A 25,622-nucleotide genomic window follows, 5' to 3' on the forward strand; every position below is an offset into this window, starting at 1 on the left:
ATCTCTAGAAAGGGCGCATACTACCTTAATATATTTAACACAGATCGATTTTCTACATTTTGCAGGTCAGCTCAAAGTTCGAAGATGATCTAAGACGGAATTTGCAAAGATCGTAAAAGTGAAAAAGCAGAAATCAAGAAAAACATCTTTGAAAGGACAGAAATGAATATCTAGTCCCGTGTTTCCGATCAGTGCGCACCTGCCATGATCGTTTATCTTCGCCGGTAGATAGTATGGTAGATCAATTTAGTTGTGAAAAAAAGAGAAGAAAATGGCTGAAAAACATATCAATAAAATTAGTTACAGATACGTTTTCTTTTGTTTACATCGGCCACATTATTATATTGCGATTGCCTTTTACTTTGTATGTTCAATGACAATTATTTTGTGTGATCAAGAGAAAAGCTGTAATGGTCTCTCGTGTTACAACGGAAACTGTACGAAAAACAACACATTTTGTCAATGTTTTGACGGATGGACAGGAATTTCGTGTTCACACTGTATTGGAAGAGTAAGGTAAGCTTACTATAAGTAGGTCTAAAAGAGTGTATATATACCAATAATCTGTAAATGTAAATAGTTTATTTTACTGATCCTACAGTTATATACAGAGTATATCATATGTAGAGTATTTTTGACTGTCGATTTTCGACGCAAGAAAACAGAAATTGAACGGCGTATATAAATACCGAAAGACACCGAAAAACAGAAAGACACCAAAAAACACTATAAAAACATACAAAAAGACAAATAAGATGTTTTAGACATATGTTATGGTGTTATATTATATTGACAAGGAAGTGGCTATTAAAGGTCTAGGTAGCCGGCTCTCTCTCTCTCTCTCTGTATATATATATATATATATATATTGTATATGAACATGTAAGTCAAGGTAGCCGTCTTTGATAAACTGTATTACAAAAGATCATCGCCGAACACGCTGTTTCGCAGTGAAATCGCGACGGATTGCGGTGTTCATGATATTGTTTTAAAATATGCTATTTTTCATTTTATTTTAACCAATAATTAAAAAATATATTTATGTGTATGTTAACACAAAATAACATCGTAATTTTTCAGTTTCAATGTTCGTCTGCAAGGTAATTTTGAAAACTTTTCGTATTTTGCAGGTACAGCACTTGACACGAAGCATATACGACGAGGCAGTGCTTAATAAACAATAAAACTTGTAAATTCAGTTGTTTTATTTAGAGTTCACTTTTGCAGTTTTGTATGTTTGTTGCAAACTTCTGTTGTTATACTAACAATTACTTTAATACGATTACGTTATTTAAAACCCTAACGATTAATCTTCGTTCACAGTTTGGCATGGAGTTAGATAATTATTTAAGAGGTAAGTTACCAGTTAAAATTAATAGTTTTTGAATAACTTGTTAATTTGTAACGAATTTATTTGCTTTTGTAAATATCAAAAAAGAATTTGAAATTTAATTTTAATGCAATATAGAATATCGGCATTAAAGTTTTCGCTCGGGAAAGAAAACAGTGGTATTCACTTAAAGTAAACAAAGTAATTATCCATTTAAACATTTAGATGCTTGTCTACATGTCTGAAACAACAAATTAATCGAATTATATCACATGACATTTCAAATTTCAGGCAACTATTAATGTGTAACATACAGCTGTTAAAAATTATGTTTTATCTGCTTTTTTTTTTTCAGGGCAAGATTACGAAAAATAGTGCTGAGTAAGAGCCTTGGAAGCAACAACTTACAATTTAATATTTTTTTTATTTGTTTTTGTAAACAATTTTATTAGCATTAAATGTCATATATGTTTATAGCCTCATATAAAACAAAAACCTGTGTATCGGTAATGCTTACAGAAATTATTTTGTGTTTATTATATAATTCATATTATGTATTCACTACTGACAAAAATTGTTTATTCTCCATTCTGTATTATTTTCGGCAAGATTAAGATACTATCATATTCGTAATATTTGCATATTCGTAATAACGTATATGATCTTTTTCATAAAATTTTGTCTGTGTAATAGACTAAAGGGAACAGAAACAAAATATGAAATAGAATTATACTGTTTAGTTTTAACAACTGCACGTGTATTTGTCACGTTATGTGTGTGATTATTACATGATGATTTATAGAATATGTCTGTCTGTCTGTCTGTATTTTGTGTAAATAATCTTCGATTGTTGGTATCGTTTGTATCTATGTACATGTTATGAATAAGAAATAAAATCAAATGGAAGCAGTATATGAGAACGCAACATAGCAAAATATTTTTTCTTTCTAGTGTAAATCATTCTTGGCTTTATTTGTTTGAATTGTTTGTGCTTCCTAATAAATATTATATTCTGTTAAATTTCGTATAGAAAAAAAGTGAATTAATAAAAGATATAGAAGCCCGATTTTCGTTTTCTGCTTCTTCCCTCCTCTGGTGTTGTGCTGTAATTTGCACTCTTGTTGAAAGTTTCTACCAGTACCCGTAAATATAGATAACAACTACTTTACGCTTTCATTATTTATTATAAACCATATGGAAATGATACATATTTATTAGTGGCTTTAAAACATCCTGTAGTGAACAGTCCCGCACGACGGCCAAAAATCTAGTCGTATGTGATTATCACTACTCTTGCAGTCCAAGCAAGACTGTCTAGCTGAACGTGCCTCACGTATGACTAGCTTTAGGACCGTGCGGGACTGTATTACTAGCCACAACCGCGTCTTGCTCCGAAACTTCACTTCTGTTTTTTTTTCTCTTCTATTTTTTATATACTAGTAGTTGGTGTGTACCTGAAATATAAAACAGTTGCTTCATAACTTTTGATTTATCCCTTGTTTCATTTAACAAATAATCAAGGCCTTCACGTTGTTTATCGTCTAATTTACCACGGTTCAGAGTTCAGATGCGTAGGAATTGAACCACGAGGGCATTAGCCCTCGTGGTTAAATACTGAAGCATCTGAACGATGAACCGTGGTAAATTAGACGATAAATCACAAGAAGGCTTTGATTGTTTTCATTCTGACATGGACGTTGATATATTTCAATAAATATTATGCTGGAATTCATTTACGCGAGGAGTAATGTATCGGACGTCAGGCGGCTACATGACGTCATAATGCTCTCTTACCGGTCCGCGCATCAACCGTTGTTTATCGCAGGATATATTGCGTTTGATTTTCTTCTTTGTTTAACTGGAAATCAATTCGAGCCATGTTAGAATGTAAATTTTACGATAATAAATCATTGCAAATTGAAAATAAACTAGACTACATGTACAAGTGAAAATGATATTGATTTAAACATCGAACAATTTTCATGACTTGAAGTTAAAATTAACTGTTTGAAACTGCATTTTATAGAAAGAAGTTTTACTCGAAAACTATAAAATTTAAATACTCTTTATTGATGTTGACAATTACCTAATTAGCACTTGTTATACCAACATGAACTTATTAATCATAAGTAACTTACCAAATAATTTCGCACCATGTGAAAATTGGCAAACATGCTAAACGAAAGAAAGACTTGGGCAGTTTAATTGCAACAGAGGTGAGTAAAACATTTATTCCAACATGTAATGTTAGTAGTAATTGTTAGTGGACGTTTTAACATTTTTTACATACAACTATGAACATAAACAAAGGAAACAAAACAGTTTATAATTACACATCTTATAAGCTTAGTGTTCACCTGAAAACAGAAAACAATATTGTTAAAACAAAAGATAGGAGCAAAAATTATCTTTCTACAATCAAAAACGGGATTAATTGAGACGATCTGAACACGGAGAATCACCGCAATTGTACACCGCGACGCACCGTGTCCGCCGATCGCTAGGCAGCCGATCGATAACGGACTCAGTGTCCGTTCCGATGTGCTAGCGTGTTCGGGACACCGCAAAAGGACACAGTCAATCGTTTTTTGTCACCAAGGTCGCGCGAAAAATTGACTTTTCATCTTGGACGTACTGTATCATTTACTATTAGTGATTTGCCTGTTCATTTCGCTGTATCTACGTACTAATATTATATCGGCAGATATTTTATTGTGTTATCAATAAATGATCAGAGTGTCGTTATCGTCATCGGCGTGTTTTTAAATTCTTAAAATAAAATTTTTAATGTAGGGATAACGCATGTTTTTTCATGTTATAACATCTGCAGAATTCCGAGGGATTGGTGGTACCAACGTATCCTGAGGGAATCTGCAGATGTTATAGCACGAAATGAACATGCGCTAACGTTATTCTAGCATAAAACGCGTAAAAACACACGTTTTCTCTTCTGTTAAAACACCCCCGAAAAGTGACAAGAACATAAGCTTTATGCTAGAATGATTTTTGTAGTTTGTTATACACAAATGTATATTAAAGAAACATATTTGATAGATGGTGTCAATTGTCGGCGATCCTTTAGAATTAGGTCTTTTGATATGTAATTATCTTTCACATTTAGTATACGCTGCCTTAGAATAATTTAAAGAGGTCGTATGTTCAAACAAACAATTAGAACCAGTCAAGATTATTGACTAATAAACAAATTGGCTGAGAAATTATATAGTAATTATTTAAAGACGCACATAGAGGTGCGAATGTGATGATCATTTACAGTTGTCACTTTAAAAAGGCACACGAAATGTTCAGTAGAGCCACATCATATAATGTACGTTTATGCTCTTTGTTTTGCCCGTTTTTACTGTTTGTTCTGTTTTGTTTTAAGAATGAATCACGGTATCAACATGTATCGAGTACGTTTTAACGTAACAAAATGTTAGCCGATATGATAGGAGTGCGTAAATACGGCGAAATAAACAGGTTAAACACAAGTACTAAATAATAAATCACAAGAAATGTAATTAATTTAAGTAGTATAATGATCCTTTATAATACAGTTTATTAAAACCAGCTACCTTGACTTATAAGTTCATTGTGTCCCTAACTGACCATCTGGAGGAACGCCTAGAACATATAGAGGTTGTGTCAGCCTTATCAGTCCTTGACCTTAGACGAGTTCTTGCAAACCAGTGTACTTTCCATGGTGACATTGAGATCTCCCAACTGTCCAATCATCTCCAACTTCCTGAAGACGACGTCTTGTTTGAGTGGAATGATCTGAAGGAGAATTTCAACCCTGTGCTGTCCTCCTGCACTCCCAAGTTCATGCTGGAAAAACTCCCTGAAACAAAGGTATATATTCCATAAAACCAACGGATTATGTTCAATATGTAAAATTTAGATCTTTATAATAATTATGTAAATATTCATACCTACTTAAAATCAACTGCTACATGTATTTATTTTTAGGAAAAAGTGGTATGTCTTGCATACAATTTAAGCTCCCAAGGACCAACACCTAAAATTGGGAAAATGCACATGTTCATCTAAGTTGAATGTATATTCAAATAACTATTATAACAGTTCCACATATTTAACTTTAAATTTTTTTAATTTTTTTTTTTTTTACTTATTTCAGGAAACCGCTGGTATCGTCAGTCCCCTGATGAACAAGCTTCTCTCCATCCACCAAATGCTCATCCTATCCACTGCCCCAGTCGAGCGTGTCTTCTCACAGGTTACATTTTTGTAAGCTCATAGTGACGGAACATAGAAACAGACTTAATGTCAGCACAACAAATCAACTCTTAATGATCAAAATGAACACAAAGACACACAATGATATTGACTTGAAAAAGGTAGTGAAGAAGTTTATGAGGAACAATCGCGGCATTATGTAGATAGTGAAAATGACAGTGGATGTACTGTGTAACATTTAAAAGTGGTCAATCAGATTTTGGTCAGATTACTTTTATTTGTGTGTGTTTTACTTTAATACATAGACTAAGTATACTTTAATACATGTTAGATTTTAACTGGAAGTTTTTTTAAGATCTGATTTTCCTTTGTGTTCATTTTGATCATTAAGAGTTGATTTGTTGTGCTGACATTAAGTCTGTTTCTATGTTCCGTCACTATGAGCTTACAAAAATGTAACCTGTGAGAAGACACGCTGAATATTTACATAATTATTATAAAGATCTAAATTTTACATATTGAACATAATCCGTTGGTTTTATGGAATATATACCTTTGTTTCAGGGAGTTTTTCCAGCATGAACTTGGGAGTGCAGGAGGACAGCACAGGGTTGAACTTCTCCTTCAGATCATTCCACTCAAACAAGACGCCGTCTTCAGGAAGTTGGAGATGATTGGACAGTTGGGAGATCTCAATGTAACCATGGAAAGTACACTGGTTTGCAGGAACTCGTCTAAGGTCAAGGACTGATAAGGCTGACACAACCTCTATATGTTCTAGGCGTTCCTCCAGATGGTCAGTTAGGGACACAATGAACTTATCTCTGACTTCCTTCACCTTCTCTTCATTTCTCTTCTCTATACCGAGTGAAGCTGCCATGTTGTCTACTTTGGACAGGTAGGGTCCTAGGTGCCTTTTCATTTTCTCAATGTTATGGATTGTTGAGTGAACTTGAGGATACACACATGTATGACAAGTCAACATTTTCCTGTTCAAACAGTAGGGTTAGATGGACCAGGGTAGCACACATGTCACACAAGAGAAGAATGTAATATAATTTCTCATACTGCTTCATCATTTTTAGCAGTCCAGCTGCTGAGGGACCTGATTTTTCACCAAACTTTTTGTCTCGTCCAGTGGCAACAGCATCTTCTAGGTCTTGACAGATAGGAGAGTACAGTTTCCTTATGCTTTGGAGTGCATTTTCATGGCTGAGCCAGCGGGTGTGGACAGCTTTTTTCACTGTTAGATTGCTGTCAGACTCAGATGTTCCCATTTCACGCATTAAGTCCTGTATAGCATACAAACTCCCTGATTTAACTGTGCTGTAGTGGTAGTACTTCCACAGACCTGTCAGTAATTCATCAATGTTGTCTATTTCTTTGACACTTCAGAAGGCCTTAGATACAGCTAGCTGCAGACGATGATTCATGCAGTGCACGGGGATGACCTTGGGGTTGTCTTTTTTGCAGCAGAGCTACAACTCCATTTTTCTTTCCAGTCATGACTGATGGTCCATCACTAGCGAATGACGTCATTTTCTCTAGACTTAATTCTGAAGAGTTCAGTTACTCACGGAGGGAGCTGTAGATACCTTGTGCAGTGCCATTAGGTAGCTGGATGTCTTTTAGGAACACAAGTTTGGTGATTCCACTGTCAATGTACTTTCCGACAACAGCAAGATGTTTTCTTGCACTAACGTCTGTATATTCATCAACCATTATTCCATAACTTTCACTGTCTTTCACTTTTTCCACCACATCCTCTTCCACTGTTTCAGCTTGACAATTCACAATTCAAGAATTCGCCGGCCAGTGTATGTAGCATTTTTTCCTTTATTTAGATGTGGTAGGTTTGTTGCACCTAACTCAACACAGAGATTCACTAGGGGTTTGAACAGTGTGGTGTGAGGAAGATTGTGCTGGATCAGAAAATACCTTCTGTGCGTCGATTAGAGCTTTAGTTTCTTTTGAATGAAAATCAAGTGTGACTTCTTGTATTACCTTTGGGTTGGATAATTCACTAGATACAGCACTCTGGTGTCTAGCTGTTTCTGCGTGGTTGTTGACAAAAGTCGTGTTGATGTGCAACCTGTCCCAACCCATGGTCCTGTCTTGCTCACTGACCACTTGGTACATAATGTACAGTACATGGCTTCATATTGAATTCCATCGTCACTTAACTCCACTCTACATTCAAGCCAGGGACGATCTTTCTTCCAATCATTGTCAAATTGTGTTCTGTGCCCAGAGTTTTTTTTTCTTTTGTCAAGATCAGGATAAGCAGGTGTGTTTGGGTTTTCAGTTGTTGTGTTGTCTGAACTGGACCTGAAAATGAGAATTTGTAACATTTATATGCTTGAAGTTGAAATGTGGTGTTGTGGAGTCAATAATTAATCTGCTAGTATATATCAGATATATAACTCTGAGTGAACTATCATTTTTAGACAGTCAAAAGAGAGGCGAATGTTCTTGTAATACTTTTTATCAAATGAGCAAACTTATATTTTGTCAGTCATTGACAGAATATTTCACCATTGATTTAAGTTAAAAGCATAGGCAGTTCGTCAAATCATCTAATCATCATCAAATTATCTAATGACCTATTTGTTTTTGCTATTTTGGCATTTTCCGGTACTAACTGGGATTGCAGACAGCATTATTCCGCTATTTCTTAAAGTCACTTTAGACACGTTTACTTTGAATCAGAAAGAAACAATGATAGAACGAATGAATTAAATGTTACACGGAGAACTTAAGATTTTAATTGATTCGTTATTAGTCATAATTGCATCTTTGATATGTAGTTGGGATCAGGGCTTCGGAAATTTGCCGGTTTGTCGGTTTTGGACCGATTTTTGACTTTTCAGACCGATTCGTGAAGTGAAAAAACGAAAAAAATCGGTCCCATAAAAATTGAGAAAAGTATAAATTTCGGTCCGATATCTCAATACACGATCGCCTGCCAAGCAGGAAATACTTGGTCGCACCTTCAGATAATCAATAAACGTGTCAATCGGTCTGATTGTCACTTTGATAATCGGTCCGTAATTAGCACGTGACGCAATCAGCGCTCGCGCGGCACATCCTTTAATGTTTGCAGACAGCCGACTGCAATGTATTAAACATTTTTGACTGGTTTCCAAATGTTTCTGACTGGATCCAAATCATTTCGACGGGGAACCACTTCTTTTATTTAGAATCCGACGGATGGTTTATTTCAAAAGGTTATGTCCGATCACGGTTAAAAAATAAATGGTCACTGCATTTAATCATGTACTCTTTGATTTAAAGAGACATCACACAGAAAACCGATAAAAATGTTTTTTTTATAATTACTTGATTTGAAAAAATTACGTGATTCATTTGTTGGGGCTCCAGTTGAAACGAGTGCAGAAAATCGTCATTGAAACCAGACTGTACAAAAAAGAAAAAAAGTGGACTGACAAACATGAATGATAAAGAAAACCGGAGTGGCGCATTTATCAAATTGGTCTTTTAAAAAACGTTTCGAAATGAAATTTTGTTTACATCAGAAGAGACATATAACTTTATAAAATGTAGTTGTTTATTGAAGTACAACGTAACTCGCGTGACCTTTTGGTATCATAAATGCGGGAAATTCGAGCTCAACGTTTACATAACGTACACATTCGGTCCGCGGCAGAGTATTCTTAAAATACTGAGGCTGTTTAGCAGAGAATATGTGTCGTGTAATTCACTTTGACGCATTGTATTTTATAGAATTCCGTCAAAGAATGAGGAAACATCACAAAGTATCTGCCGTGTATACGGTACTGAAGTCACGTGCGTTGGCTTTTACACTAGTTACGTACACGGTGTCGATGCCGGCAATTTTATCCTTGCGGGAAAAAAAAACATCGAAATTTAAACAAAGTAACGATCACACATAACGCTGAATAACTGTCTTCATTGTATGGTAACTCCCGGTGACCGGTAACTCACTTTTAATGCATGGCATGCTTATTTCTTTACTCTATCACGTTTTACAAAATATGTAATTTTGGGAATGCGGTGGGTGGGGTAGCGCCGATGTCACGATTTTCGTTTCGGACCGATTGAGTTATCAAAATTTCCGGAGCCCTGGTTGGGATTATTTTCAACAAAAGATTTGGTTTGGACTATAAATAATTGTTTTATTTGATGTTTCGATACTTACATTTTCCAAAAAAACATTTCTATTGAGAGCATCAAAAAATGTGCGACAATCAAACTACTTTTTAAATGAGAACAACCTTTTAAAATAATTATCTTTTAATTGACCGTTTTCAGTCGTCACTTACAAGGCTACATGTAGCTTCACCGCCGACGTGTTAAAAACAACGAATTTTTTCGTTGATTGTTCCCAATCAAAAACTAAAAAACATGTCCCTCGGACATTTGCTATCCTGGCTGGTTTTGAAAGGGCACTTGTCAAAATAAATACACAAGGCTGATAAAAGGGCACATGGCGCAAACAGGCAGTTTTAAGGGCAGCTTGGCGGCACTTCAAAAGGGGCTTGGCGCTGCGCCATGCTAAAAAGGCCTGCAGGAAACACTAAATATATGAATTATTACAGTTTGCATAACTGAAATTTACAATGGCATTAAATCATTGAAGTCGTGTACTATATGTATTTTACAAATATCTTGGAAGACCTGAATATTTTTAACATTGACTTCTTTTAATGACTTAAAACATGTTTGTATACTTTTTTTGCAGAATAACGACAGATTCAGGTGTTATAACAGATGGGCAAGGCAATTATTCTGTTGATAACAAGTGCATGTGGCTGTTAGAACCAGACTCAGGGGGCAAGCCGATTAGACTGACAACCACACAGTTTGCGACTGAGTGTGGTTGGGATCATTTGTATATATTTGATGGAGATTCCTTGTACTCACCATTAATTGCTGCATACAGGTAACAAAAGATGTGTTATAGATTAAATCAGTGAGAATTTTCATGCTTCATTAAGATTGAACATAATTGTTGCCACTTTTTATCCTCCGTCTTTGGATAAAGTTTTGGCATTGTCCGTACGTCTTTCAGTCCATCCAAAACCATATCTAGGACATTTAAATAAAATATGGTAGAAATGTTAACTGCTGTAAGGAAATGCCACCCTGCAAGTTTTGGTCAGTTTGCTGGAGTAAGACTAGAGTTATGGCCCTTTGTACATATTTACATACTATTATAGTGCTTTATTCCATTTTTTGTCCGTCAGGAGTCGTATCTCAGACATGGACGGAAGGATTTCAATGAAACATGGTAGAAATGTTAACTGCTGTAGGTTGAGGAAGACAAGATTTATGGCCCTTTGTACTTATATATACTAGTACATAAATATATAGTCCATTTTTCTGTCCATTTAGAGTCATATCTCAGACTTGGTTTAATGGATTTAAATAAAACATGGTAGAAATGTTAGCTGCTATAGGACAATGCAGCCCTGCAAGTTTGATGAAGACGAGATTTATGGCCCTTTGCAGTTATATATATATAGTATATAAAAATTATATAGTGTTTTTTAGCTCACCTGTCACGAAGTGACAAGGTGAGCTATTGTGACCGCTTGATGTCCGTCGTCCGTCAACAACTTCTAAAAAAATCTTCTTCTTGAAAACCACTGGGCAGAATTACACCAAACTTCACAGGAATGATCCTTGGGTGGCCCCCTTTCAAAATTGTTCAAAGAATTGAATTCCATGCAGAACTCTGGTTGCCATGGCAACCGAAAGGAAAAACTTTAAAAATCTTCTTGTCCAAAACCACAGGGCCTTGTGCAAGTTATCTCCCTAGGGTCAAATATGACCCCGCCCTGGGGGTCACATGGTTTATATAGACTTATATAGGGAAAACTTTGAAAATCTTCTTGTACAAAACCACATGACCTAGGGCTTTGATATTTGGTATGTAGCATTATCTAGTGGTCCTCTACCAAGATTGTTCAAATTATCCCCCTAGGGTCAAATATGGCCCCACCCCGGGGGTCCCAAATTTTACATAGACATATAGGAAAATTTCTAAAAAAAATCTTCTTGAAAACCACTGGGCAGAATTACACCAAACTTCACAGGAATGATCCTTGGGTGGCCCCCTTTCAAATTTGTTCAAAGAATTGAATTCCATGTAGAACTCTGGTTGCCATGGCAACCGAAAGGAAATTTTTAAAAATCTTCTTGTCCAAAACCACAGGGCCTAGGGCTTTGATATCTGTTGTGTAGCATCATCTAGTGGTCCTCTACCAAAATTGTTCAAATTATCCCCCTAGGGTCAAATATGGCCCCGCCTCGGGGGTCACATGGTTTATATCGACTTATATAGGGAAAACTTTGAAAATCTTCTTGTACAAAACCACATGGCCTAGGGCTTTGATATTTGATATGTAGCATCATCTAGTGGTCCTCTACCAAGATTGTTCAAATTATCCCCCTAGGGTCAAATTTGGCCCCGTCCCGGGGGTCCCAAGTTTTACATAGACTTATATAGGAAAAAAAGTTTAAAAATCTTCTTGTCTGAAACCACAACACTTAGACCTTAGATATTTGGTTTGTTGCATTGTCTTATGGCCCTCAACCAAAATTGTTCAAATTGTACCCCTTGGGTGAAAAGAGGCCCTGCCCTGGGGGGTCCCAAGTTTTATATAGACATATAGGAAAAAGCTTTAAAAATCTTCTTGTCTGAAACCATGCGACCTAGGCTTTTGATATTTGGTAGGATGCATTGTCTAGTAGTTCTCTACCAAAATTGTTCAAATTATGCCCCTGGGGTTAAAAGAGGCCCCACCCTGGGGTCACTTAGTTATTATGTGAGTTATATAGGAAAAATACTTAAAAAATCATCTGATCCTATTTCCAAGACTGTTTAATTATAATTACCTGATGACCCCAAGTAATATGATGTCACTTGACTGTGACCTTGACCTACTGACCTACTTTCTTGTTTTTTAATATACAGCCTTGAAATTTTGATGACATACACAGTGTTGCACACAAATCGTAAAACTGAATTTCATTGACCATGAATGTGACCTACTGACTTTCTTAATATTTTTTCATCAGTTTGACATTTGAAACATGTAGCTCATATTACTCAGGTGAGCGATCCAGGGTCATCATGACCCTGTTGTTATTCTATTTTTTTGTCCATCTGGAGTCACATCTCAGAATTGGTTTGTAGGATTTCAGTAAATCTTGGCAAAAATGTTAAATGCAGCCCTGCTAGTTTTAGTTTGATTGCTCTTGGAAGACAAGATTTATGGCTCTTTGTACCTATATATAAAAGTACATAAATAGTCCAATTTTCTGTTCGTCCGGAGTCATATCTCAGACTTCAATGGATTTCAATAATTTTAACACATAGAAGAAATGTTAAATGCTGAAAGGAAATGCAGCCCTACAAGTTTCAGACAGATTGCTTGAGGAAAACAAGATTTATGGTCCTTTGTACCTATATATATTACATAGATGTAGTGCTTTTATTAGTTTGTCTGATTTTTGGAAAAAAAATCTACGAGGTATTGCCGTCACTTGATCGTCGGTGTTGGCGTCGGCATTGGTTAAAATTTTTGTTTATATCCACCTTTTCTCAAACACTGTAAGAGCTACAGCTTTGAAACTTTGCACACTTGTTTACCATCATTAGGGGACTATGTAGACCAAGAACCATAACTCTGATATGCATTTTATCAGAATTGTGCCTCTTTTTGTACTTTGAAAATTTGAGTTTATAGGTTAAATTTTTGGTTAAGGTCACCTTTTCTCAAAAGCTCTAAGAGCTACAGCTTTGAAACTTTGCACACTTGTTTATCATCATTAGGGGACAATGTAGGTCAAGAACCATAACTCTAACCTGCGTTTTATCAGAATTATGGCCCTTTTTGTACTTAGAAAATCTGAACTATAACTCTTGTCTTATATATTGTCCAGCACTTGCAGAAGAGCGATGGCACCCATAGGCGGTGCTCTTGTTCCATTTTCAGTCCGTCAAAAGTCATATCTCAAGGGCTCTTGCAATTGAGTGACTTGGACCAAATAGTGGCTTTGTTGCTTCAGATTTCACTCAAGTCTAACTCCAAAGTGAAATTCAAATAGCGCGTTTTGTTTTTTTGGTCCACACTCACTAATTATCTTTTATAGGACTGTTGACAAGCTGCACTGTGTCAAAATTATTTGAATACACACCACTAACTTGTGAATTTTTTTGCATGATGTGTTAAAGCGAATCAAATTATCTGAACACCAGAGGCGATTGCAATTGGCCGATTTGCGCCGCTGTTATGTCTTTGACACTTTGCCTGTAATTGCCAACATGTGCGAGTTCAAAAACAGTGTGTTTTGTGAACAAATAGTTGATTTACGAAGTGGTTAATTGGCATTACTACACAAGTACATTTTTAGCTTGACTATTCGAAGAATAGTCTTGCTATTCTACTCACCCTGGCGTCGGCGTCTTGATTGAGCCTATTCATGGATGGTAGTGGAAACGCATGCTACCGCCCACGCCCTCTAGCCCCGGGTTGAGCAGAACTCAACATTTACACATGCTAAAAGTACAATAGGCAATTTAGAGACATCCACAGGTGTATTCAAACGGCAATGAACATGGAACCTTCAATAAATACTTACATAAAAGTTCAGTGACATTCATTGACCATCTTTCATTTTCTCCTTGAATCACTAGTGCTGGGCAAAAGAGATATGAACGGTTTATCCTCACTGTTTTCTCATTAAGTCAAAACAATTATTTTAACTTTGGACCATACACCGTTTTTGGTGGAATTACACATTATCATTGAAGCTACCATATGCATCGCCGAATGAATACATCATCAGATGTTGCTAAATTGATTTTTAGGTTGAAACCACAAAGTGGTTGAGACTAACAATTACCGTATTCCAGAGCATGCAAAAATATCAGACTAACCATTTTCACTGAAAAACAGATTAATCCGCTGTAAGGTTTTTGCCCGTTTTTTTCTCTCGGGCTAATCGACAGATATTCTTATTGATGTTTTCTGAACATTGTTCTACAGTCGGTTGATATTTTCGTACATATGTAAATACAATAAGGTTAAAGAATGCGTCATTTCGTATTGAAATTATGTTTTCAAGTCTGTTGATCCATCGAGCATGACTAAGTTGAAAAGCGAACGTGTATTTCTTTAAAACAATTCAGAAAATCGAAGCGCATGAAAATATGCCGTGAAAAAAAATAATTCAAAACGTATAAGAAAGACTTCTCTAGTTTAGCCTTAAATTAATACATAATGTACCCGACAGTAAACAAAAAGCATATGATCTGAATCATTTTTTCTAGTTGTATAGGATATAGATCTGCATGCGATTCTTTCTACCTGTCCTGATTTGAATGACAAGGGAGATCACTCTATAGGAGTAAGCTAAATGATAAACTGCTTTATTTAATTTAAAAATAGATTTTTTTGTACAGCTTTTATAACGACCAATTCATATTATTTATTATTTAACATTTTACTTTATCGTTTTAATATCTCTGTAAGGCTGATACAAAACTGAATCAAAATATTTGTTTAAGATTTCCTTTTTATAAATAATTATATCTGTAGTATATTAATTGCCACAGTGCTCCACTGTAACATAGGAAGCTACACGTTACAGGTTAAAGCCCTGCATCGCAGCTATTCAAATTCTTTTGTGTGTATGCAACTCATGATTACAATAGGTAACAGTTAACGGCCACGTGCCTACCTTTAGCACGCAAAACCACAGGTATTTCATATAGAATTTCATATACAATAGACTCTATTTTGACAGATGTCACTGTTCATAGTCAAGATTTTCATGCTTTTTCAGTGACAATCCAAGCTTTAAGGAAAATGGTCGTGCTGCAAGTACACGTCTGGTTAACTTAACTATTTGTTTCGATATTAAATGAAATAACCTATATTAATACTTACAAGATAAATAATTGACATTCCTTGCAAATCCTGAATACATTTAGATGTTAGGGATACTTTACTATGACTTTTAACAACATTACATCAGTTCCGGATTATGATAATTGTTATTGAATTGAAAAATTTACATGAAAGTTGTCATTTTGATAAACGTTAATAAAACAAGAGTAAAAGCTACAGAGTTTTTTTTAATAGATTATGAAGCAAAATAGAATCAAAACAGTACATAACGAGAATTTATAGTCGGTTAAAAATCTCATCAGAGCTAATGTTACTTGTAATTTGACTTTCCGACTCAATTAATAAATCTTATCTTAGTATATCAAATGTTGATGTTTGCCTGATGTGAAGTTTCTATGTATGTGTGCCCGATAAATGAAACTGTTTGATATCTTTTAAGCAAAATTGAATCAGAGCATATCAACGGAGCATTTGCGTCTTCTCCCGATGGTTTTCATGTGTATGGTTCTTTTTCTTATCTCAAAACTGCACGGAAGTCGAAACAGCAGGATCTTGTGGTAGATACAGGTCTAGTTTCCAGTTTGGCGGACCCCACTGACATCTAATGTTGTTGTAGCATTTAATGTTTTGGTGTCATGATTACTTAAGTCGTGACATCAGTACATTTTATTTCTAGGCTCGGCTAAACAAGAAGTTGATTTTGCAGAAATGTGTAGAATTATACAACCCTTTCTCCAAGAATTGTGAAAGTTGGTGTATTTGTGGGTGGTTCCAATACTCCCGCTTTCATAGCCTTGGGTATTGTTTAATTACCCCTTGGATATGGTGCCTGCTTTTTAATTTTGTCTTTTGACTGTTCTTGTGATACACAGGCTCCATAACCTCAGATCCCCTTCCTAAATTCCAGTTTGTTTAGTTCTGCCCATTGTTTTCTCGTTTGGGGCAAACCCTTTATTTTATCTGGGGACCAAACGCCGTTCTTCATGGAATTACACGCCTCAACACGTGTATCATAGAAGGTTCCATGTTCATCATCGTTTGAATACATCTGCGAATGTCTCTAAATTGCTTTTTGTACTTTTAGCATGTGTAAATGTTGAGTTCTGCTCAACCCGGGGCTAGAGGGCGTGGAGGTAACATGCATTTCCACTACCATCCATGAACAGGCTCAATCAAACCGAGCCTGCAACATTTTCGTTTTTGTTGTGTTGAGCGACCTGTGGAGTTTCCTCTATTTCTAATTTAATATGTGATATCGTGTTAAATTTTGGGGAAAAATAAGATCTTTCTATTCTACTCAATACTTTGAACACAGCTACAAAGAAATACTTTTTAAAGCATCTCTTCTAGCTTATAGACTGAGTTATTTGTCAAAACATTATTCTATATATCTGAAAATTGTGTTTTTGATTTGTGGAAGTCGACAAAATGGCTCTTCTTAATAAGTAGCGTTATTTTTAATACATAACGATTTGTCAAGAAAACATTCACTCAAACATTATATGTACAACAGAGTTGTGAACATATAAAATAGTATTGATTAGGTCAAAAATGTGTATTATTTGTTGTTGCCTGCTGCCAACTGTATATTTGTTCTTTAGTTTTCGAAACGCTATAACATACTTTAATCCAAAGACCGACACGCAGAGGTACATCCAAGATGGTATACATGTGTAGCTTTTGAATTCTTAATCTTTCTAGAACAGTGCTCACTTATATGCCAATCCTGCTAGAGCAAATCATAATTCTCGTTTAATTTATCTATTAAGCCTCACAATTTAGCAACTGTACCAAAAAAAAGCAATTAAGGTAGTTCAAAACATCATATGACTTCACATATATAACGGTTCTTTGATGTTTTCCTTTAGTTTTGACAAGAAGTAGAATAATCTACTATTGGTAAACACCCAATGACCGCTTGTAGAGAAGTGCGACTCCATAGACGATATTACTATAAAAAAATGACTTGCCGTCTTAGCGGACTTGCCGTCTTAGCGTATTTTGGATTTTTAAAAAGTGTTTAAAGAATTCTGCTATATTTTTGTTAATTAAGGCCTCACAAAGAGCCGGCTTTAAATTCCTGTGAATCGGTAATACGTGCGACACCTCTAATGTGTACAATCATCCGTTTTTCTGTCAAAAAGGGCTCTTGCTTGCCGTCTTACCATGCTCATTTTCTCTAAACAAAACAGTTTTCCCGTTTTCAGGCCAAAACTGTTCATCTGTTGATAAAACCGTTTACTTGTGAGTGAAGTACTCACTTTTTTCCTTAGCCTGCGCTTTATTTGGTCATATTTGATCAAGAAATAAAGAACTTACGCCACTTTGAAGAATTGAGTCGACGGAATTTGGCTTGCCGTCTTAGCCATAAAATGACGTCAAAGTCACGTGGTATGGGCACACTGGACACTGAACGTGCATGCACTCTGCACTTTTGCATACGATTGAGTATAATTTATAAAGCAAAACAAAATGTAGTTTTACATGTTTTTTTATGTAGAACATATTGTACAGAACACATATTTTACATCATAGTTATATTAATCATACTCAGTTTCACTACCGAGGGGATTCAGGTTTATGACGTAAGCTGTTTCCACAGGAGTCTTGCAACAGATTATACTGTCTAACAAAAAGAGCACCTGCATACCCTTTAAGAAAATATTATCTACCGGCATTGAAACCCTGTGGAATTTTTCATCCACCGATCAAAATGTACAGTTTTAATCAGCTGTTAAATGACCTTAACCCCAGATATTTACAGTAGTAAAGGAAGTAAAGGTGAATTCAATACTGGCCTGTGGCCGGAAAAAGATTTTTTCAGGAAACTTGATACATGGATAGGGAGCAATATGGAGAATATGTACATCCTTCTGTTTCAGTTGCTAGCAATCTAGGGCCACCATGGCCTTCTTGTTTTTGTGCCCCCCTCCCCCCCCACCCCCCATGAGTGGTGGGGGCATATAGATTTGGTCTTGTGCATGCATCCGTGCGTCCGTCCGTGCATCCGTCCGAAGTTTGTGACGCGCCTAGCTCGAAAAGTATTTGATATAAATTGATGAAACCTTGCGTGAGTCTTTATCATGATATGAACTTGCGCACCTCCTATTTTTCGTCTGGCTCCGCCCCCTATTTTCAGAGTTATGGCCCCTGACATAGTCAAAAATGCACATTTTTACCTTGTGACACGCCTAGCTCAAAAAGTATTTGATATAGATTCATGAAACCTTGCATGAGTCTTAATCATGATATGAACTTGCGCACCTCCTATTTTTCATCTAGCTTCACCCCCTATTTTCAGAGTTATGGCCCCTGAAATAGTCAAAAATGCACATTTTCACCTTGTGACATGCCTAGCTCAGAAAGTATTTGATATAGATTCATGAAACCTTGCAACAGTCTTAATCATGATATGAACTTGCGCACCTCCTATTTTTCATCTGGCTCCGCCCTCTATTTTCAGAGTTATGGCCCCTGAAATAGTCAAAAATGCACATTTTCACCTTGTAACATGCCTAGCTCAAAAAATATTTGATATAGGTTCATGAAACTTTGCATGAGTCTTAATCATGATATAAACTTGCGCACCTCCTATTTTTTATTTGGGTCCGCCCCCTATTTTTAGAGTTATGGCCCCTGAAATAGTCAAAAATGTACATTTTCACCTTGTGACGCACCTAGCTAAAAAAGTATTTAAAATAAATGGTTGAAAACTTGTATAAGTCTTTATCATGATATAAACTTGCACACCTCTAATTTTTTGGCTGGCTCCACCCCCTAATTTTAATGTTATGGCCCCTGAAATAGTAAAAAAATGCACTTTTTCACCTAATTATGTGCCTAGCTCAAAAAGTATTAGATGTAAATTCAGGAAACCTTGCTGAAGTCTTTAACGTGATGTGACCTTGCACACTTGGCATTCTTCTTGAGAATCTTAGCTCTTATTACAGAGTTATGGTCCTTGAAATAGCCAAAATAGTGGATTTTTTGTTTGTGATGCTCATAGCTCAAAAAGTATTTGGCCTAGAATAATGAATCCTTTTCATAAAATGTTTGTGGAGGCTATACCCCATTAAGACTGCAAACATTTGAATTATTGCCCCTTATTTTTGACAAATGTACCAGTGGGGGGGTGAGTGGGGGGCACACCCTGTGTCCTACAGACACATTCTAGTTTTTGTCAGCTCTGTAGAATTTTATACCTTTTCTTTATTTCAGTGGTTTAGTTCTACCAGATATTGATGTGAACAATAGCCTAGAAGAAATTGTTGCTCATTCCGGGAAAGCATATCTATATTTCTACAGTGATGCTGCATATAACATGACAGGATTTACTTTACAGTACAGGTATGTGCTTCCATTTATAGAACTAATCCATATGAAAGTATTACAAGAAAAATTTTGATGCAGGGCATCAAGGATGCTGTGCTTTAAGCTTGTCAGAGCACCTTTGTGCTTTAAGCGAGCCATTGTGATCACTATAATGTCTGTTGGCAACAATTTTACTGTTAACGCTTAAAGGTCAAAATTTTAGATTAGTCTTGCTGAAACTTGGTCAGGATGTTTGCATCAGTAAAAGTTTGGATGAGATTTACTCTGGGTCATCTGGGGGTCAAAAAGTAGGTCACTAGGTGCTACAGTGTTCTAGCCAGAAAATTTTAAAGGCATGCTGCAAGAAAGTTTTGAAACCCAAACTGCTGTGAACAGGAGAGTGTGGGAGGTGATACCCTCCTTGTTTAGCTCTCTCAGTAAGAATGACTCATTTGGCATATTTATTTCAAAGTGAAGATTTGGATATTCATTGTCTTGAATACCCTCCATTGTAAACATCTGCCACAGCATTGTATTTGAAATAAAAGGTATTAATAAATTGCATTTTATAGAACATTTAAGGCAGGTAGAGTACTGAGCCTGAGCATACTATTTTTTTGACAAATGTTCCAACTAAAAGCTTTGTTTAAGATTAGACGTACATTGAAATTTTGCATTCTGATGATTCTATTTTACATGAAAAAACATAGTAACTGTTGCATGATTAAATCTTTTTAAGAAATTGCCCAAACATTAGGATCACAAAATACAGTTGAAAATGAATGTCTTGAATTTGCTTTTCTCAAAAGTCGGGCTATCTCAAAGACATTTTCAAGCCCCGTCCCGAAAATAAGTGCACAAAATATCATTTTAAGTCAAATTTCTGTTATCTCATAATAAAATGCTCAACACCTTTGAATTTTGGATGCCAAGTTTCATCTGTATATGACAAAAAAAATGAAGGTTATGGAAGCAAGAATTATTCATAAACCTTAACTTCTATGACCAGAGTTAATTTTTACCAATGATTCATGCTTATGGCACTTTTTCATTGGAATTTGACAAAATCTATCTACGGTTTTGATTTTAAATTACTTGGAAGTAATCATGTCATAAAGATGTATATATGTCCTGGCATGATTAAGTTGTAGATCCATAATATCTTAATGTTTCTCCACTAAAAGAACTTTATAAGTGACAACAAACTTTTTCATCTTTGTACAATACGTCGTCTCTTCGTGATTCTGCTAATAAAAACATAATTTATACTTGTAAAAACATTGCCATGACGTTGTTAAATTATATTTCCAAGTGATGTGTATTTTTGTACATAATTCCTGGCATTGTTTTTAGCTCAACTTAGCACAAAGTGTTTAAGGTGAGCTATTTGGATGGAGAACCTGTGTACTTCTTTTGCAATAACTGAGGACAGAAGATTAGCTTATACATTTCTTGGAAAGGATAGTTCATATCCTGCCTGAAAACCTGCTTCTTAAAGTGTCAAAGCTGTGGGTAACTGTATTTTGCTTATGTGTTTCTAATAACAGTGTTTATACCTACTTCTGAAAATATTAGGGGGTATTGGGTTAAGTTCACAGCTACCAGTTTTTCACTGTTTGATTAAAATAACTAAAAATAAATGTTTGATTGTTAGTAAATGTAGTGTTATTTCTAGGGCTCAAGGGTGCTGCCTAAAACGGGCAGTGTGCTGTTTTAAATGGGAAAGTTACTGTATCTAGATGTTTATAGTTATGTATTCATTCTGTTTATGATTGTTTATAGTTATGTATTCATTCTGTTTATGATTGTTATGTATTCATTCTGTTTATGATTGTTGCACACTTGTCACAGAATAAAGTGGTTAATGATAGCTTCCCAAAACCAGTAAAAGAGTTTACAAAGGGTTTTTACATTACTCTATATATTTGGTCAAACCATTCAAGCCTTTCTCTTAAAAAATATCACTAAGATGGTCAGCTTCTTTAAATTAATATGAAATAGTGGAAGGGCCTCTGTATGTTTTAACTTGAAACCAAGATTATGTTACAACATAATAAAAATGTCTGTTTCATCTAGGTCACAATGTTAACTAATAGTAATCAAAATTCATGTTATATTGATAAGGCTGAATTTTAATTGGTTACAGAAGTTAGAATATGAAAAGAAGTCAACCAATCCATACAAAAACAATGTCTTTCATCAATATTTCATTAACAGAAAAGTGCTATAACTATCCAGGTCAAACCTGTTACTGAGATCAAAGGTTAGATTTGTGTAAAAATCACAAAAAATGTCATATATTTGAAATTTACTCTTCATTGTGCAATAGAAGTTCATTATTATAAGTCACTGATCTTTATTTATTTAATGTATGTATGTCAGACAAAGTCAGCTATGTAAGTCTTATTAAAAGAAGTCAAAGTTAACCCTGATAATTGAAAGTAAAATTCCACTTTCTTGGAAAAAAATAAAGAAAAATTAGCATGTTTACTTTTTTAGCTCGACAATACGAAGTCCTACTGTCCTACTCGACCCGGCGTCGGCATCCTTCCGCGTCCGCACTTTGGTTAAAGTTTTGATGCACTTTCACTTTATCTCTGTAATTACTAGATGGATTTGTTTCAAACTTAAAATAGTTATTCCTCATCATCACCCATATCATATGGCTCAAGGGCCATAACTTTCACACCAATATTCCATAAATTATCCCCCCCTTTTTACTTAGAATTTCAGGTTAAAGTTTTAATGCACTTTCACTCTCATCTCAGTTATTACTAAATGGATTTGATTGAAACTTAAAATAGTTATTCAACATCATCACTCACATCATATGACACAAGGGCCATAACTCTTGCACCAATATTTCATGAATTATTCCCCCTTTTTACTTAGAATTTCATGTTAAAGTTTTGATGCACTTTCACTCTTATCTCAGTTATTACTAAGTGGATTTGATTCAAACTTAAAGTAGTTATTCCACCTTATCAGCCACATGATATGACTCAAGGTCTGTAACTCTGGTAACAATATTTCATGAATAATGCCCCCCCCCCCCTCTTTTACATAGAATTTCAGGTTAAAATTTGATGCACTTTCACTATATTTCAGTTATAACTAAATGGATTTGATTCAAACTTGAAGTTGTTATTCCACATGATCACCCACATCGTATGACACAATGTGCAAAAATCACTCTTGCACCAGTATTTCATGAATTATCCCCCTTTTTGCTTAGAATTATACTTATTTAATGTTCTTTATCTCTCTTATTACTTAATACTTTTGACACAGACTCAAGCTATTGTCCAATATCTTCATTCTTATTGGAGTCATTAAACACTCAAGTGACAGCTCCAGCTTCCTCAGATGTGCCCAGTTTCACTGTTGAAATAGTCGAGCTCGCTGTCTCCTGTGACAGCTCTTGTTAACTCACCTGAGTGCAGAGTGCTTGGGTGAGCTATTGTGATCTCTCACAGTCTGTTATTTGTATGTCCAACAGCAATTTTCTTCACTAGGTCAAATCATTGAAAGACTTGGTTAATGACTACTTAATTTATACAAAACATAGTCAGAATGCTTGTCTCTATGAAATATAGGCTAAATCAGATAACATTATCTGGGGTAAAAACTAGGCCAGATTAGTGATGCAGGGCTACCAGGGCTTGAGACAGCTTAATAAAGACTGTTCTTTACTATTTATTAGAGTCATTTCCTGTTTGCCATCTTCGCATCCAAACTGAAAATATTAAATGATGTAACTTCTTGACACAAACCCTTTCATGATTGTTTATTAGACATTGATGTATTTTCAGTGTGGGCAATTGTCCGAAAAACTGTTCAGGACATGGGGATTGTTTGGATTCCGTGTGTGTATGTGAAGCAGGTTACACTGGTTCATCCTGTGATATAGAGATGTGTCCTAACGCGTGTTCAGGGAATGGTACATGTGAACAAAGTATAGGAAAATGCTTATGTTTTCCGCAGTATAAAGGTATTCATTTTTTTGTTCGTTTATTACATGTAAAGTGAAGTATGTCCTATAAATAAATAAATGAATGCCATATTATGGTGTGATAAATGTCTGTTACCACAGTATTTAACTCCATCATTTCTGCCCATTTAAACAATGAAGGGAAAGTATGAGAAACTAAGCCTACTTCAGGCCAGTGAAGTGGAATCAGACATGACAAACTAGTCTGGTAATGATGGAATATCCATTGTGAGTACAGGAGGTCATGGAATCACTTCATGGCTACGTCATACCAAGGACATGAATAATGGTGCCTTGCTTCGTGCACACCATAAAAAGTGAAAATGGCCTTCATACCATTGTGGTGATGGATATACTGATACGAGGGATGGTCATCAAATTCTCATACTGAAGTTCTGGCGCTAAAAATCTTCAATTGGTGAATTTCATTGGCGCCAACTAGATAATCATCGATCTGATCTTCTGATCTTTCTCAGGGACGTAGTAACAGATAATCCGATATTTAGCAATACACGAAGACAATACACCAACGTGTCGATACCGAATTACACCTCGGGGCATAATTTTGGGGCATAATTTAAAACCAGAGTCAGGAGAATGTTCCTCCACGCAAGAACGATTATCAGTCAATCTGATTCGCCAAATTTAGCCCCGCCTACTTCTAGGAAAGCAAATGAAATGAAATATTAGCTGCGCACTTTGTCTAAAGCTCCACCCATTTTCTTGATGCTAAAAATGGGAGATAAATTTACAAGTTATTTTTAATATCAAGCCGATTCGCCAAAGTAATCGAGAACCGAAAAAATGCTTGAAATAATGGCACATCGAAGCGCAATAAAAAAATATATTATGCGATCGTAAAACTATCGATATTAGATAGATTTGTGCGATCGTAAAATATCAATGTTAAATAAATCTTACGCGTTTGTAAAATTTCAGTCGAAGAATCTTTGAGATACAAATGAACTAAAAGAGATACAAATGAACTAAAAGCAGTTCTTTTGGTTCTCTTACGTGCCCAACGTATAGCATTGATACATGAGATGAATTTTTAAAAGCCCCACCCAAGAGTTTCAAAATAAAGAGCTACTTGTACTTTTAGGTGGTATTTTCGCTATACATTAATATGTATGGAATGAAATAGAAATTTAGATATATATAACGAAACTTTTTGAAATAAAAAGTTAAAAAATAAAGAACTAAATATTCATGTTTTAAAAACATCTAAGTAGTGAAAAATGACCATTAAATGGAGATAATTAAAAAATGGCAGACTGTTTAAAGGGATAATTTTATAGATTGAGCAATTACTTTTGTTTTGAAAATGTTCTTGAAAATGGTTGAGAAGATTAAAAATTATTTTTGATTCAGTGTGATATTAGGATAGACTGGTTCAAGAGCAAATTGCATGGTTAAAGTATCAAATGAAAAAGAGATTGAAAAAAAAAAGGTAGAGCAACTTCGGGTACACTCGACACTTTTAGCTTAAAAACGGTGGAGCAATATTTTATTCAGAATAACCGATATGAACATTTAATGAAAACGAAAGTAGACCTTTTCTGCGTCTTCAGTATAAAATGCTGCCCAGTGATAGCATCTACATCGTCAATATGATGGATTTTATTATGATGGTTGTCATCGTGTAAGTTCGACATTTTTTCAGGTAAATTCGACACCCTTATGTAGTTTTTAATAAAAATATTCAAGATGAACGGTATTTATAAATTATTTTATTTACAACTACGTTAAAACAGCAAATATTGCAACAGACATAACACATGGTTTTATACTTACGAGTAGGCTCTAATTTTTCAGATTTTATATTTCAAGCTATAAAAAGCCAAACAAAAATTAATCTAATTGTTCAACTGATAATACAAACACCAGCTGA

At 35.3% G+C, this 25,622-nt stretch overlaps 1 protein-coding gene across 1 annotated transcript in view; it reads left to right on the forward strand.

The window, feature by feature from the left end:
• The first annotated feature begins 238 nt into the window (after nt 1–238).
• LOC123547014 (attractin-like protein 1) overlaps nt 239–25,622 on the forward strand; it is a 117,823-nt gene continuing 92,439 nt past the window's right edge. Inside the window, exons 1-4 of the mRNA XM_045333749.2 lie at nt 239–516; nt 10,251–10,451; nt 19,648–19,776; nt 23,553–23,731. Coding sequence (XP_045189684.2) covers nt 272–516; nt 10,251–10,451; nt 19,648–19,776; nt 23,553–23,731 — 754 coding nt within the window. The 5' untranslated portion in view covers nt 239–271. The remainder of the gene's footprint in view (nt 517–10,250; nt 10,452–19,647; nt 19,777–23,552; nt 23,732–25,622) is intronic.

The sequence above is a fragment of the Mercenaria mercenaria genome, chromosome 9, assembly GCF_021730395.1.
Source record: "Mercenaria mercenaria strain notata chromosome 9, MADL_Memer_1, whole genome shotgun sequence".
Lineage (NCBI taxonomy): Eukaryota > Metazoa > Mollusca > Bivalvia > Venerida > Veneridae > Mercenaria > Mercenaria mercenaria.